At 31.2% G+C, this 18615-nt stretch overlaps 1 protein-coding gene across 4 annotated transcripts; it reads left to right on the top strand.

Annotated features, from left to right (window-relative positions):
• The first annotated feature begins 257 nt into the window (after window positions 1-257).
• On the top strand, window positions 258-17554 carry LOC143048539 (uncharacterized). Of its 4 annotated transcripts, none has more exons than XM_076222260.1 (2): window positions 258-527; window positions 16292-17554. In XM_076222260.1, the coding sequence occupies exon 2, from the start codon at window positions 16346-16348 to the stop codon at window positions 17276-17278; it is 933 nt and encodes a 310-aa protein (XP_076078375.1). In that variant the 5' UTR covers window positions 258-527; window positions 16292-16345; the 3' UTR covers window positions 17279-17554. The 4 variants fall into 4 exon arrangements, with proteins under 4 accessions (XP_076078375.1, XP_076078376.1, XP_076078377.1 ...); XM_076222261.1 differs by lacking the exon at window positions 258-527 and adding an exon at window positions 13560-13588; XM_076222262.1 differs by lacking the exon at window positions 258-527 and adding an exon at window positions 15509-15788.
• The last annotated feature ends 1061 nt before the right edge of the window (window positions 17555-18615 follow it).

Raw genomic sequence — 18615 nt, forward strand, 5'->3', positions numbered from 1 at the left:
AAAACGATGACAATATTTGTTTTATTAAATGTTGAAATCTGGTGTCTCTTGTCACAATGTCTATTTGAGAAGGAAATTGAAAGTGCTGCCGTAATTTGAATTATAATTAGTCCTAATTTGTTTGAGTGAGCAACTCGACGATATTTATAGTATATTTGTTTAGATGAATAGAACTTCAAATTAGTCGTTTTACCTTTCGAGTTATATATATGGATACAAGTTAGATTTTAATTCCAATTCATACTAAAGCAACGTAAATAAAATGATCTTTTCATATTTAATTTCAATTTATTCATTTTTGTACACAAAAGATAACCAACTGAATGTCTTCTCGATATAGCACCACCGTACATTCAGTATTCATTTTAAATGAACATTTTATAATATATTACCGAGTGATGAAAAGTGATTTCTTTGTAATATTTAAAAGTAGCGTACAAAAGGAGATGAAAAGGGCATGTTTGTAAACGCCTATATTACAGTTCATATCTATCAGTCGGGACATTGAAACAGGTACAGACAACACAGTGAGTTATATTTTATTTTTTTTATATTATGAATGGTATTAACTTCTTCTTGACCTTGTGTACATGATGGATGATCATAGATATATTTAATTATCATCAAAAAAGTTGCCGTTATTTATCTTTATTTTCAAATTATTTATTTGGACAAATATAGACATTTTTTTACATAAGTACACTTTAGTTTTTAACTTCATTCATTCACAAATGTAGTGTGTGTTAGAACTCCAGAAGTACGTACACTGTGTACAGTATATTAAAAATGTGCATTTGCAAAAGGTCATATAATGCTGTTTATTTCCCCTGTATTTGATCGTTATATAGTCTCATACCTTTAGCATAACAATAACAAAAAAAGAAGTAAACTATGATCAGAAGACTGCTTCTATTAGTTATTAGGTAAAACAATTAAGAAAAGTTCTATTTTTAAGGTACCACAATACAGTTCGTCATTGTCTAACTACGGAGCAAAACATGTATATTCCAAATAAAAAAAAAGGTTTCTGTACTTCTTTATATTATAAAAGAATCATCGAAAACGAAGAATGATTATCACAATTAAAGATAATGGCATGAGTATTGGTGGTATATTAAGTTATATTAGGATTTTTTTCTATCGATTTATTAGTTTGAACATCGGTATACTTCTGTTGCCTTTATTAGGATGTCTGCAACAGTTTGCTTACTTCACCTTTGGGCAACACTTGTGAAATTGAAATTTTCCTTTAAGTATGCGAAGTAAGAGATAAAGGGCTCTTTTTCAACAGTGGGTGGCATCAGAATTCAAATTGGTTATTTTTATGACATTTGATGGTCTAAATTTAGCATCATATATATATATATATATCAAATATATTCCTTACAAAAGGTCACAGATAACCACTTTGATTGCTCAACAGTTCTGTTTCCTGATTTTGGCTAAATGCAATACCTTTTGCTTAACGTGATTTATAAAAACAAATGTCATGCATTTTAAAATTTTAAAATATAAAAGTATACTAACATGACATATAAAAATAATGTTGTCAGTCCCCATATACTCAAATATGCGTGCCATTTAACCGGTAAAAAAAAAAGATTATAAGAAGGGGTCATTCGTGTAGCTATTTGGCATAAGCGAGGGTTTTATATAAGATACGGAGAGTACCACGCTTGACCCATTACTACAACTTCCCGAGTAATCCATAAGTGGCCTGTTGTATTGTAAAATAGCTGTCCCTTTCCAACATCCCGATCCATGCACTGTGTAAAGCCTACTCATAAGATTTATTAATAAAAAATTATAGTCCTACTAATGACTAAGATATATGCAACTTGAGTTAAACATGAATTTAAATAATACATTTAAATTTATAATGGGTTTATCAGGCGCAATAAATAAAAAAAAAACCGTTTTTAATGTTTCGTAATTATTTGCCCATCACCCACCACAAGGTTTTATAACAAGCGACGAATTCATGCTTCAAATTTAATACTAATTTCTTTAAAGTGATATTTACCGAGGTTATCGAGTAAACCAACATGGGGTAAACTGGATTTTCATAATTATATCCTCTTTTCCATACATAAATCAACGTCAGGTGCTTTACAAACATGCAACTAGACACCTGTCAGTGAGGGGGTATCAAATATATATAGAATGGGCCTGTTATAAAAAATATAAAGTCAACCTGGTCCAGTATAATACAATGAATAGATAAAATTTGCAACCATGTTTAGACTGTTCTTAAACCGAACTTCACGTAACAAAATTTTTTTTTAATTTCTAATTTCCTATGCAATTATAACTAATATATATATATATATATATTTCTCTCTGCATTTGTCAGTTTACCGGTGTATGATTTTTTATATAAGATCTAAATGCAGTTTGATAATTGTTTGACTTAAGAATACAAAAAAGTTTTCAGACAGTTGCATTGCAAATTGAAAACATGAGTAACAAGATCTCCTTTCGTTGACAAAAAAGTATCATTCTATGTGCTCACTTATGTGATAAGCAAATGGTATGATAAGCAAATGAACCATTTTCTATCTCAGTTTTTACATAGCTATAAAGAATAAGACATTTATATGTAATTACTTGCTGCTTAAAATCTTTATTTACTCAGCACTTCAAAGCCTTGTGTGTGTGTGTCTATAATAAATAAATTTGTGATTTATCTATTTCTTTGGTAATTTGTTTTTTGTAGTTTGACGTTTGGTGTTATAACATATTGGTCCATTCAATTAAACACTTAACAAAGTCACATTAGAAAAGGAGAAACATGCTGTATAATCAATTATTTGATTACATAATACCAAAATACGTTAACTATAAGGTACGCAAAGGAAATGGTTCATTTTCTAATATTAAAATTACTACTATTTCAAGCAATTTGATTCTAAGATCACACAGGACACATCGTGTTAAAGATATGAGGTCCAGAATTACGAAAATCAATATTATCGTAAAAAGATACAAAATTATAAACCTTCATTTTAGCAATGTCATTGTCTTGTAACAAAAGGTTTACTATCTTAAATACTACATCCCTTCATAATCATTTTATAACCTTCACAGTTAAATAGAATCTGTACATGTCCTACTTTAATACAATAACATACATTGTTCATCGATAACAAAATAAGACATTTTAAAAAGTAAGTGTAAGATTTCTGTCCGTACTTGTAAAGAATGGGGTGTGATGAAAACTTTATCTGTAATTGCAAAAAGGATTATATTTTTAAGCTTTTCAAATTTTTGTACTGTAAGTTTGTAAATAAATAAATATATATGATGTTATCTGGACATTTTAGTTCATCAATGGGATGTTTTATGTCTTGCAGAAAGCTTTGCAATTTCCCGCACTTTCCGATCAGATAAGGCTTCATATTCATAACAGAGGGGCGAAAAATTCAAAGAGGGACAGTCAAACTCATACTTATATCGAAAATAAATTGGAAAATCCATGGCTAATAAAGACAAACACAAACACAAATAAAAGTACACAAGACAAAACATTAGAAACTAAAAGCTAAGCAACACGATTCCCACCAAAAACTTGGGATAATTTCAGATGCTCCAGCAGGGTAAGCAGATCCTGCTCCACGTGTTGCACCCGTCCAGTTGTTTATGTTATAACAAACCCGGTAAATAGTCTAATTCGGTTGGTCAAATTCGTGAAAAGGGAAAGGGTTATCTCCATGACAAACGGAAATCCATTGAGCATGAATTTTACTTTCGGATACTTGAAGTGACCTAGTGATCAAGGAAGGATTAGGGATACAATGTCATTAATTCAATTGTTTAAATCATTGACAACGAGATGGGATGTATAGTTTCCTTTTCCTGTCGTGTTTAATGAATTATCTGTGGATAACAACTAGCAGCTAGCTAACCGCTTTCAACTTGATACATTTGAATTTCAGGTCGAAGTGAACTTGTGCAACTTTTTTTCAAAAAACACAGATAGTCTCAACATAATTATAAAAACACATACATTTCCTGCAAAAAAGTCTTAATTGCCACAATCTGCACTGTCATTCATAATTATACCATGATATGCAAGCACAGCTTTATCATTTGAACAATCAGAAAATGTATTTAGTAATATTTATCAAAGATCAAACTTATTCAAGCTTTTAAAGTTTGATAGCCTGCAATTTGCATTCTTTTATGTACTTTGAATTAATGATTCACCTGTTTATATAGTGTGCTTTACCAGTATAAAATTTACACAGATGTATTGCATTTGTATATGGATTACAATAATTATGACACATTGATATAAAGATATTAAGGGAAAATAAATATATTTCATATATACGTGTCATGTGCAAAATTAAAGATTTATCGATAACACCTGAATATACAAAGGTATTTATTTTGATTATGTTATATAAACACATAAATGATTCTAGGCTTAAAATTCGGTAACTAGACGCACGTTTCGTCTTCATTACACATGTCAATGGTGCTCGAAACAGAACAGTAAATACACAGTGGAAAAGCAAACATTATAAATGTGTCAATACTGTTAATAAGCTTAGAATGACACAAGAATACATTTCAAATAGATTTAATGTAAATTAGGTGGGAATGTTCATATCAAAGAGGGACGAAAGATACCAAAGGGACAGTCAAACTCATAAATCTAAAACAAACCGACAACGCCATGGCTAAAAACGAAAAAGACAAACAAACAACAGCACACACGACACAACATAGAAAACTAAAGAATAAACAACACGAACCCCACCAAAAAACTAGGGGTGATCTCAGGTGCTTCGGAAGGGTAAGCAGATCCTGCTCCACATGCGGCACCCGTCGTGTTGCTATTCTGATATACAGCGGTATTCAAATTTGTATAAAAAGGCTTGCCAAAACTTTTATGAATGGAATTTAATTTTAAAGCACTATTCGAAAGCTTTTTAAAAATAATAGGGTTATAATATATATATATATTCCTTAATAAGTGGTTTGAATTCAATGAAACTGAAAACAATTGTCACTATCAAATAGTATTGGGTGCTTTTATTTTTAATTATTTAATGAAAATTGTTAACCTCAAAGAAACCGTCCAATTCCTGTTGAAACAAAAATATAAATTCAAAAAGGGTTAAGTCCATAAAACATGCCAAAATCGAAATTTAGACTAAACTAACCAACGGAACGAATGGAAAACAGTTGTCATAAATAAAGGTAACAGTAGTATACCGGTGTTCAAAAATCCTTTATCAATTGAGTGAAAACGAATCCGGGTTACAAACTAAATCCAAAGGAAACACATTAACCATAAGATTATAACAATATAAGAACAGGAACAAAGAAGTGCAACAAAAACAAACGCCAACAAACATAGAAAATAACTACTAGATAACAACTACCATACTTAGTACAGGCCATTTTAAGAACAAAATGATGGGTTGAAACTGGTTTATTTGCTAGCCAAACCCCTCGCTTCATTATAATGTTAAAAACTATATTGCTTAAATGACATCCTACAAGGCAGAAACAGTACAAAGACACGCAAGAACATTCATCACAGAGAAACAAATGATATAACAATTGAGGCACTATTCATAATCTTTTGGATGAAGATTATCAAACATGCTGCAAACTATGTACGTCCTTAAAATTGGTTAAATTATTTTAAATGATTACACATTTCAATCGTTCTTCTCTGGTTGATTAACAGCTATGTATTGACTCTTCTGTGCGGTATTTAAATCTCAGACAATTAGGAAATAACACACACTCGGCACATCAATAATGCATTTCACGACTACAAAGAAAATTATTTTGAGATAATTAAAATTTCATTTTAAACTTTGTGTTGGTATTAACAAGCTAACAACAGAGAATGATTTAAACATAAATCGAATAATTATACTCTCTGTTGGTGAGCATTGACATTTTATCTGCCGAGAAGGTGAGGCACACAGTTAACAGTGAATTGTATATTGGTTTCATATTCTGTTATCACTACACCATTCGATACAGTTTAAAATTAACAGCATTTTTTTTCTAAATATGTTAAATATAAGTACAACAGTATTAAATACACAACTGGAATGAAGTTATGGAATATACAAAATTCAAATAAAAAAGGAAAACAGAATTTATTGCACGAAGGAATATCTCTATTTTTTTACTAAAATCTCGGCAAAAAACTTTAATGTAAAAGATGTAAGATAATTTCCTATTTTTAAAAAACCGAGGTCTATCGCATAGTCTCAAGAAATAAACACATCATAGATATCAGGATTGAAATAATTTTGTATTTGCGCCAGACCACATTTGGGCCGCTCCTTAACTTTTTAGTTACATCATAAAATAGGGGAAGCGAGTCTTAAAGATGTACTGAAATTTCTTTCTCTTTGGCTATATGTTTTGTACAGTATTCAACTTACGTCTGGCATTGTAAAGGTCAAAAAAACTTAATAAAGGGGCATTTGTAAAACCAATAACACCCTCAAAGATCAATAAAACTTAATAAAGGGTCATTTGTAAAACCAATAACACCCTCAAAGGTCAATAAAACTTAATAAAGGGGCATTTGTAAAACCAATAACACCCTCAAAGATCAATAAAACTTAATAAAGGGTCATTTGTAAAACCAATAACACCCTCAAAGGTCAATAAAACTTAATAAAGGGTCAATAAAACTTAATAAAGGGGCATTTGTAAAACCAATAACCCCCTCAAAGGTCAATAAAACTTAATAAAGGGGCATTTGTAAAACCAATAACACCCTCAAAGGTCAATAAAACTTAATAAAGGGTCATTTGTAAAACCAATAACACCCTCAAAGGTCAATAAAACTTAATAAAGGGTCATTTGTAAAACCAATAACACCCTCAAAGGTCAATAAAACTTAATAAAGGGGCATTTGTAAAACCAATAACACCCTCAAAGGTCAATAAAACTTAATAAAGGGGCATTTGTAAAACCAATAACACCCTCAAAGATCAATAAAACTTAATAAAGGGGCATTTGTAAAACCAATAACACCCTCAAAGATCAATAAAACTTAATAAAGGGGCATTTGTCAAACCAATAACACCCTCAAAGGTCAATAAAACTTAATAAAGGGGCATTTGTCAAACCAATAACACCCTCAAAGGTCAATAAAACTTAATAAAGGGGCATTTGTCAAACCAATAACACCCTCAAATGTCAATAAAACTTAATAAAGGGGCATTTGTCAAACCAATAACACCCTCAAAGGTCAATAAAACTTAATAAAGGGGCATTTGTCAAACCAATAACACCCTCAAAGGTCAATAAAACTTAATAAAGGGTCATTTGTAAAACCAATAACACCCTCAAAGGTCAATAAAACTTAATAAAGGGTCATTTGTAAAACCAATAACACCCTCAAAGATCAATAAAACTTAATAAAGGGGCATTTGTAAAACCAATAACACCCTCAAAGGTCAATAAAACTTAATAAAGGGTCATTTGTAAAACCAATAACACCCTCAAAGGTCAATAAAACTTAATAAAGGGGCATTTGTAAAACCAATAACACCCTCAAAGGTCAATAAAACTTAATAAAGGGGCATTTGTAAAACCAATAACACCCTCAAAGGTCAATAAAACTTAATAAAGGGGAATTTGTAAAACCAATAACACCCTCAAAGGTCATCAGATTGTTTATTGTGAACAGTGTACTATCATTGTTAAACTGAAAATACATTTAGTCAGAGTAATTGTTTGATTGAATATACATATAGTCAGAGTAATTGTTTAATTGAATATACATATAGTCAGAGTAATTGTTAAACTGAAAATACATTTAGTCAGAGTAATTGTTTGATTGAATATACATATAGTCAGAGTAATTGTTTAATTGAATATACATAGTCAGAGTAATTGTTTGATTGAATATACATATAGTCATTGTTTAATTGAATATACATATAGTCAGAGTAATTGTTTAATTGAATATACATATAGTCAGAGTAATTGTTTAATTGATTATACATATAGTCAGAGTAATTGTTTAATTGAATATACATATAGTCAGAGTAATTGTTTAATTGAATATACATATAGTCAGAGTAATTGTTTAATTGAATATACATAGTCAGAGTAATTGTTTGATTGAATATACATATAGTCATTGTTTAATTGAATATACATATAGTCAGAGTAATTGTTTAATTGAATATACATATAGTCAGAGTAATTGTTTAATTGAATATACATATAGTCAAAGTAATTGTTTAATTGAATAGACATAGTCAGAGTAATTGTTTAATTGAATATACATATAGTCATTGTTTTATTGAATATACATTTAGTCAGAGTAATTGTTTAATTGAATATACATATAGTCAGAGTAATTGTTTAATTGAATATACATATAGCCAGAGTAATTGTTTAATTGAATATGCATATAGTCAGAGTAATTGTTTAATTAAATATATATATAGTCAGAGGAATTGTTTAATTGAATATACATATAGTCAGTGAAATTGTTTAATTAAATATACATATAGTCAGAGGAATTGTTTAATTGATTTGTAAAAATATAGTTCCATTCGTTAACCTTTGTTGCATTTTGTACTTAGTACAAAGACTTAACTGTGACTCTGAGGTAAATAACATCAATAAACGAACAGTTGATTTCATTTTTTTTTACTTCTGAGCATAGTAATTTTTTTTTTCTTTGTATATGAGTATATGATGGAATTCTAAACGTTTTTCTCTTGAAATTGAAGGAGGTGTGACCTATATGTCAATGAGACAGCGAGGAAATTAACAACAAATAACCAAACCTCATTTATAAAGGACACCATTTAATCTTATCATAAAACAGTTGCATCCTAAGTCTGTTTACATGAGAAAATGTTAGGAATACCTAATTATATGTCATTGTAATGTAACTACGTAAATGGATTGTCAATCAAAAAGTCATCGTGAATAGTTCAGATAGTTTTTTGTCAGTTTTTAATATCATTTGATGCTTCGTATTCTGGATAGCTCTTTTTTTAAATGGGATTTCTGTGTCATATTCATGGCTTATGAGAAAACATAAACATACAGACAAAAAACATTTCTTAAGCACATAGTATCATGCAATATTTTACAGAAGTACATATGTTTTAAAGACCTCAAAGAGATTTTCTGTACACAAGATACTTAGTTTTATCAATTTTCCGTGGTATGAATGCACAGGTGAAGTGCAAAAAAAGCGGAAACCTGTCGTTTTTACATTGACAATATAAAAATAAAAGTCTTAAATCTGAAACTATTGAGCAAAGTTTTTTTTTAAACCTAGGCATATATTTAAACAGTATGATGCATACATTGAATACATATCATTAAATGAACTAAAGGACAAATCATGAAATCCGGAAAAACAAAACGAAATGAACTTTTCAACCAAATTCCAAGTCTTCTAAAATTATAGTAAAGTCGTTGCATTGGTTAGTTGTTAAGGTGGAAGTTTACTTTGTATTTTGGAAATTACTATGCAAAAAAAAAAATTATACACAGCAGAACAACCCTACTTGATATCAAGCATACATGATGAAAGTACCATAGGTTTAACGACACATCATTTTATCATCACTGTTAAAGTAAGTCTAAAAGATATTTCTAATTCAGTTTTTCTAAAGGAGTAGGTTCAGTAAGACCCCCATTTGGCCCCAAAATATAGCAGTTTTACATAATGGTGATAATGTAATCTTTTAGCTATTTACTGGAAAGTATAATGCTTCTGCAATTTTGACAAAAATCATTTAAAAAGTGACGTTTTTTGGCATATTTGATAGAATTTTCATATTTAAGCTTGAATCGGAGCGTTTTTAATGACTAAATAAGTTAAAAATTTTCACATAAACTAATTGAATCAATTGAAATAGACACTTGAGTGTTTAAAAAGTGTACACAATCTTTCGCTAGATTAACCTGAAATTTGAAGCCAAAATCGGCCCTTACCGGACCTACTCCTTTGTTGGTCTGGAAAAAGATAATGACACCAGTTTATCGTTGAAGACTTAATGCTGGCTTGTAGTTGCCGTTTGGAAGGGGGGGGGGGGGGGTTCGTTTGTTTGCCAATTGTTTGCTGTCTCATTGGCATATACTGTATGTATATACATTAAACCTTATTTGATTCCAAGAGTAAAACATATTAACAGACATCATAGTTATACTCGTACTCGTGTGTATAGCAGATGTAAATTAAATAAAGTATCTAGTATATTAGTTCATCACTAGACACAAAAGAAAAAAGAAAACAAAAGGAACTCCACTTTTATTATTTTTATAACTCTCAAGGTCACAGTTAGAACTTAAAACAAAATATTGTCAATCCTTGAATAATAAAACTAGAGGCTCTAAAGAGCCTGTGTCGCTCACCTTGGTCTATGTGCATATTAAACAAAGGACACAAATGGATTCATGACAAAATTGTATTTTGGTGATGGTGATGGTGATGGTGATGTGTTTGAAGTTCTTACTTTACTGAACATTCTTGCTTCTTACAATTATATCTATAATGAACTTTGCCCATTAGTAACAGAGAAAAATATTTGGTAAAAATTTACATAAATTTACCAAATTAATGAAAATTGTTAAAAATTGACTATAAAGGGCAATAACTCCTTAAGGGGTCAATTGACCATTTAGGTCATGTGAACTTATTTGTAGATCTTACTTTGATGAACATTATCGCTGTTTACAGTTTATCGCTATCTATAATAGTATTCAAGATAATAACCAAAAACAGCAAAATTTCTTTAAAAATTACCAATTGGAGGGCAGCAACCCAACAACCAGTTGTCCAATTCATTTGAATATTTCAGGGCAGATATATATTGACTTGCTTAACAATTTAACTCCTTGTCAGATTTCCTCTAAATGATTTGGTTTTTGAGTTATAAGCCAAAAACTGCATTTTACCCCTATGTTCTATTTTTAGCCGTGGCGGCCATCTTGGTTAGTTGACCGGGTCACGCCACACATTTTTTAAACTAGATACCCCAAAGATGATTGTGGCCAACATTGGATTAATTTGGCCCATTATTTTCAGAGGAGAAGATTTTTGTAAAAGATTACTTAGATTTATGAAAAATGGTTAAAAATTGACTATAAAGGGCAATAACTCCTTAAGGGGTCAACTGACCATTTCGGTCATGTTGACTTATTTGTAAATCTAACTTTGCTAAACATTATTGCTGTTTACAGTTTATCTCTATCTATAATAATATTCAAGATAATAACCAAAAACGGCAAAATTTCCTCAAAATTACCAATTCAGGGTCAGCAACCCAACAACAGGTTGACCGATTCATCTGAAAATTTCAGGGCAGATAGATCTTGACCTGATAAACATTTTTACCCCACATCAGATTTCCTCTAAATGCTTTGGTTTTTGAGTTAAAAGCCAAAAACTGCATTTTACCCCTATGTTCTATTTTTAGCCGTGGCGGCCATCTTAGTTGGTTGACCGGGTCACGCCACACATTTTTTAAACTAGATACCCCAAAGATGATTGTGGCCAAGTTTGGATTAGTTTGGCCCAGTAGTTTCAGAGGAGAAGATTTTTGTAAAAGATTACTTAGATTTATGAAAAATGGTTAAAAATTGACTATAAAGGGCAATAACTCCTAAAGGGGTCAACTGACCATTTCGGTCCTGTTGACTTATTTGTAAATTTAACTTTGCCGAACATTATTGCTGTTTACAGTTTATCTCTATCTATAATAATATTCAAGATAATAACCAAAAACAGCAAAATTTCCTCAAAATTACCAATTCAGGGTCAGCAACCCAACAACGGGTTGACCGATTCATCTGAAAATTTCAGGGCAGATAGATCTTGACCTGATAAACATATTTACCCCATGTCAGATTTCTTCTAAATGCTTTGGTTTTTGAGTTATAAGCCAAAAACTGCATTTTACCCTTATGTTCTATTTTTAGCCGTGGCGGCCATCTTGGTTGGTTGACCGGGTCACGCCACACATTTTTTAAACTAGATACCCCAATGATGATTGTGGCCAAGTTTGGTTCAATTTGGCCCAGTAGTTTCAGAGGAGAAGATTTTTGTAAAAGTTAACGACGACGGACGACGACGGACGACAGACGACGGACGACGACGACGACGACGACGGACGCCGGACGCAAAGTGATGGGAAAAGCTCACTTGGCCCTTCGGGCCAGGTGAGCTAAAAAATGATATGAAAATGACTGATAAAATAACATTCTAATTGACTTCATACCCCCAAGAAAACCAATAATTCTTAAAAGTGAAACGATTACAATGCAATGTTAGTGCATGAAGTACAAATGAAAACCATTTTCTGATAGCCTTTGAGGGCGTGCATCATGTGGCTTTAGTTTTATGGACAACGGTCCTTAAATTAACTGTTACAGGCCTTTGCAATTACATTAGTAGGTTAAAACTTACAAAATGTATTCTCTGCTGAAGCATTAACGATTTGTTAGTGCATTATACTCCTATTTATTTTTTTACATTTTTACATATAATGTTTGTTTGTTTAGTTCACACATCGTTGTCTATATAATAGAATTGTATGCGACTGTTATACAAGTGAGATGTTTATTTAGGTTAAAAACCAGGTTGAATCCACCAGTTCCTACAAAATGCCTGTACCAAGTCAGAAATATCACAGTCGTTATTCATTCGTTTGGTGTTTAAGTTTTTGATATTGACATTTGATTACGGACTGTCCGTCTTTTTTTTTTATCTCGAAGTTGGGTATTTTTATGATTACTCTTTTTACGAACATCTGTCACTCCCTTTCCGTATTTTACAAGCTAACTCAAGTTTAGAAGCCTCCTGTGTTCGAATTCGATTGCAAATAGCCATATCTTGAGTTGTTTGTGTCGTCTGGATACTGTTTTGTAATTGAGTGTCTAAACTGTTTGTTTATTTATCCATTATATTATTGGCTCTGGTGTAGGTATTTCAAACAATAGTTTCTGTTTAGGCCAGAAACAATTATTAGTTAAACTGTGCATAAAACTAATGGTCTACATAATGGTTTGTTAATTTAATTAATATTTTCGGAAACATAGGTATATACAATTATGCCTATAAATTTAAGGTAGTGTACCCTAACCTGTTAATCTTTTTCAGAGAAAAATATGTATTCTAAAAAATGAGCGACGCATGACTGGACAATGTTATAAAAATAACCTTTATATAGTCTATAACATTAGAAAGATTTAAAGGACAAAATCCCATTTTTTTGTGTTCAGTTATAATGTTTTGTATTCATCTAAGGACATTTACATCTATCTGATTTAATTTTCATTTGAACTTCAAAGTAAGATAATTATTAAAACAAATAAAAAGTTTAAATTTCGAAAACTGCTTGTGTAAAAATAAATACCTGTATAATTAAGCCAATGAAACGATAACTATTAGTCTATTAACACATAGAAAGAGTAAAGAGTTTTTGGTTATTGACTCGTAAATGCCTGGTCACAAGTATATAAAGTATCATAAAAATAGGTGCTACATTATTTTGAATGAACACTTATTAATAAATATATTCATTTTGTTTTCAAAGGCTGATCTGAAAACAGTAAGACTTATAAGGTAAGCGTAAGACATATGTAACGTTAACATTCAAATTGATTATCAAAAGTTATTATACACGTTCTTAATCATACGCGTTCCTTATAAAATATTGCACGAGTGTTGAAATTTAAATCAAGGTGGCACTCCATAAAATAAGGAGAACAAGGAAACAATTTTAAATCTGAGTCTGAATCAAAGTTTGAATTAAACAAATGAACATTATACACAACACCAAACCTTGGGTTTTAGAAAAAAATATATAAAACACTTTTTTATATCGAAATTAAAAATGAGATAAAATATCTTATTTTGGCTCATTCAGCTGGAGCTGCCTTTGTATTCAGAAATTGAGGGTTGGAACCCCGCTGGTAGCCATCCACGGGTTTTCACAATAAAAGCAAACGCTAAAAGATGTATAATGGTTCCAATTAAATGTATTTCATAAATAATTACATGTAGTGTTTAGCCGGCGAAGAAGTATATGTAATTAAAGTGCATTCGAAAGAATATAGCAGGACAAAAACCTGATGTACAGACAATTTTGTACGATTGTGGAAATATTCCCGTTTATAAATTAAAAGTATGTCATTGACATAAGTGAAAAAAAAGGAAAAGAACTAAAACAAAAAAAAAGACATATTGAATAATGGACAATAAATATTCTGTTGTTTCGTAATCCCTCTATTTAATGTTTTGTTCAAAATATATACGTGTGTATCATGTATATGTAAACGAACATAATTGTGACAGACCTTTTGTCTCTACTAAAAACTTGTCCCTAAAATACATTCAATATACCAGTATTTCTATAAAGGAGACTGAAATCAATGAAATATTTATTTTAGATGAATAAAAATTGCATTCACCAGAAGATTGACATATTAAAAAGGTATAGGTACTGAATATATTCATCAGGCAAACCCTGAGTTAAGGCTAGTATATTTTATAAATGATTACGTTGAAATGTTAGTAAGGAAGATATATATATAAATTACAATAATAAAATAAAACAAAAGATAACATAGATGTGAAATAGTGATGTAATTTAAGAAAATAGATAATGAGAAACACGACGTGAATATTGATTTGATGTTAAAATAAAAACAAAAATGTGACCCCAGTACACGGATACCCCACTCGCACTATCATTTTTGTCTATGTTCAGTGGACAATATTATTGTTTAAACTCTAATTTGGCATTCAGATTAAAAACTCATATCATAGGAAACATGTGTACTAAGTTTCAAGTTGATTGGACTTCAACTTCATCAAAAACTACCTTGACCAAAACTTTAACCTTAAGCGGGACAGACGGACAGACGGACGAACGAACGAACGGACTGACGAACGGACGCACAAACCAGAAAACATAATGCCCCTCTACTGTCGAAGGTCGGGCATAATAAAACTAGTAGTTGAAGATACTATACAGATACAGATTTCTCGACTTTCAAAACAATCAGTGACAAAACCGTGCCCTCTAAAGAGAAATTTCTAATGGAATGATGTTCAAATGCTGATATATTCCTTAGAGATCCAAACCGTTTATACGAAGTAAAATTAAAGAAAATAAACACAGTCATATTAATATTTGCTATTTCCGGCAACATTCAGTGGCAACTATTTCATGAATATTTAGAACAAAACAAATCATATGAAGAAGTGGGATGGTAAACTGAAAACTATTTTATATATCTTTTTATTAAAACTTGCATACCTTTTGAAGATACAGTTCTGATCCTTCCGTTTTTCAATATAAATATAATGTATCCCATATTTTAACCAGAAAATCGATTCTTGCAATAACTTCTGAAAATTAATTAAGAATTTATGCCTTTCAAGTATTCACTTATCACGGAATGGCATAAGCTATTGTTTATATATTGCCAAGGTAATATTACCCAATTAAAATCAATATATAATTTGCTGCGGACTGGGTGATATTACAATGTCAGATAAGTGTTTTTTTATAATTCAGTCAGGTGTATTTACACATCTAATACTATGCATTAAGTAAATCTGATGATTGCTAGGAGATATATACACTCAGCATGTCGGATAGAGCATCCATTAACATTTCAATAGAAACAGTGTATTAAACGACTTGTTGCTTGACAGATTTACGACATTCATATCGTCAGAAGAGATAGTTTCCTTGTGCATAACTTATTGTTAAAGAACATTTGAACAAACCCTATATGAAAGAAGATCGGTTAAAGTTTGTTATCTTCTATTTAATGTTCTACACATAAATTTTAGCTGTTAATAGAATATTAATAAATATCTCAAGTTATTGGAAGATTATTCATGGTTGTCAATTTTCTCAGGTTAGTTTTTAATTTCATTTTGTGGTTTCTTTGTATCTATACCGTATAATTTTCTAAATTGATAGTCATAAAAAAATAATAACGAACAGATTCATTTTTCAACTGTATTTTATAATGTTAACCTGGACAGCAAATATTATCTTGGATAATTAAAAAGGATTTAAAAAGATGAAAATTATCACAATTTACATATTGTGATATATGTATTTGCCGCTTTTCGTTAACTGAAATGGCGTTCTAAAAGTGGATGTGATATTTGCTGCTGGACGATATGCAATCATCAATTACTCATAAAGACAAACAGTATTCATCGAATTTCAATCGTTGACTGATATTTTTGAAGATATCAATCTGGTCTGTTTTGACTAAAAAAAATTCTTTTTTTTACTTTCAGAACCATTCAACAAAACGAATTGAAATGTAAATATTTTCGATAACTGAATTTAAGATGCCTTCGACAAGTAAGCACCATACTGATATTGATTCTCGAGGGAACATCAAAATTGATCACAGTACAACATATCAAGAAAACTCATTCTTATCAGACAGTTTGGAAAGTAAAATAGCCAGTTTACACAAAGCAAAATTCAGAGCAAGTATAGATACTGACGATGCGTTAAAAGAGGCTCGAAAGGAAGCTGAAGAAATTTCGCGTTTAAGTTCTGCTATTAAACGTGGTGAGATTAAAGATAGTGTTTCTCTGTATGAAAGACGATCTCATACTCCAAAATCACGCGATGGAACACCACACACTACGGAAGTACTTACTTATGGAATGCAAAGTTCTAGTTTCGGGAGCAGACCACAGACTAATGTTGAGAGCAATATACGTCGTGACTCTGATAAGCCCCCTGTTAGTACGCTGACGATGTTTGCTATTTCTATGCAGAAGTTAACTTCCTCGAAATCATCATCTAAAAATGACACTAAAGTTATACATAAAAACATTCAAGGCTACCGAAGTTTTATGACTCTTCGCTGTCTTTCGTCGCCAGCTTATCTGAGAAAAGAGCGAAGTAAACGACAGCGGCGCCCAGCTATAGTCAGATTTCAAGATCTTAAAGATGGTGAAGTGATGGAGGCTCAGGATATACCAGTCATGAAACCTGAAGTTGCGTATGCAATGCAACTGCGCAAGCGCCAAATTCGTTCACGGAGAGAACTAACAGAACTAAGTAAAATAGAAACAGAAGAAAAATATGGAAAACCAGATAAAACAGATGAATTTAAACAAAAAAGATACGCATGGGCGAAAGGAAATGATGAACTTAACACTCGAATACGTTCATTTCTAGTTGATGTGGAAACTTTTAATAAACGACAGAGGAAACCAGATTATTTAATGACTGACATTGTTCGGTCGAAAACATGTATGGTGTAGATAAAAACACAAAATATCAAGTTGGAACGGAAACAAAAGTGTCATATATTAAGTCTTCATGATATGCAATTTATGAGAAAGACTCGTAAATGAAAGTCAAACAACATCATCCTATTTTTATACGATTGTTGTAGTAATAACTCAATCGAACCATTTATATAAAATATAAACTGCAACATGATATGCCAAAGCTACCAAATTCTTGCATGTAATTGTTTTGTAAAATTGCTATTAAGGTGACGATTATAAAGGGTATAAGTCTTCTGGACAAACATGTTTGTAGTATGTTTCTTTTCGATATCATTTTGTAAAACAGCTTGATGTCTGGTATATAAAAGAGTTTTAAATTGTCATGCTGAACGATACAGTAACAAAAGTATCATGACAGATAGAATATGCATTTAGCATGAAGAGTACAAAAGCGAAACGGGAAATTTGTTTTCTAGTGATTCTAACTGAGTTTCAAATTTCTAGATCATTCAAAAACGACGAGTATATTGAAACAACCAAAAGACACAATTAAAAAACAAAAAAGGGGGAGTTGATCGTTAAATAGGAAACATATCAGCCAGTCTGAAAGGGACACGTATACACTTGTACATCTCGACATCTATATTCAAATACACCAATTTTGACTCCGATCCGCCCAGTCTTTATTATTTATTATTGCCTCAAGCTAAAATTCGAAGCATTCCATGCCAATTAAAAGTCTTCGTGTGTTCGTGTATCTTACTGACAACCACTCACACTCCAGGCGAGCAAGTCACGACGAGACCAATGAGTTCGATAATTCAGTATGAAAGCTCGGTGGTATTAATATTTCATTCCAATACAAACAAAATGTAGAATCACCATTTCGTAAACCTGAAATAACTTGTTTCAGTTTAACATCATATCTGTTTCATGATTAAAAAAGGGAGCCTTAGAGGCCGCGTGGTCTAAATAGTTTCTACTGTAATCACTAACACACCAACACCGAGTTTGGCAGTTCGAACCCCGCTTTTGCGATTGGACTCGACCCCAATCTTAATTGACTAGGGATTGTCAGTTTTTCTTTTGGTAACTATTCCTATCGAAGGTCGGTGATTTTCTCCTGGAACTCCGGCTTCCTCCACTAATAAAAAAAAACTGGCCGCCACGATATAGCCTAAATGCAGTGCTTAAATGTGGCGTTAAAAAAAATCAATCAAATCAATCATAATTGAAACTATAGATTTACCACAGGACGATAAAACTGATTCATCATTTATGTTATTATTTTAGGGGCTTATATACTCTATTACAAAGTTTAGACTCTCTCTTTCTCTCTCTCGTGTTATTTACCCAGTCCCGAAGTC

The sequence above is a fragment of the Mytilus galloprovincialis genome, chromosome 10, assembly GCF_965363235.1.
Source record: "Mytilus galloprovincialis chromosome 10, xbMytGall1.hap1.1, whole genome shotgun sequence".
Classification (NCBI taxonomy): Eukaryota; Metazoa; Mollusca; class Bivalvia; order Mytilida; family Mytilidae; genus Mytilus; species Mytilus galloprovincialis.

Excerpts from the sequence above, each read along its gene's own strand:
- LOC143048539 (XM_076222260.1), top strand. The coding sequence starts at position 16,346 with ATGCCTTCGACAAGTAAGCACCATACTGATATTGATTCTCGAGGGAAC.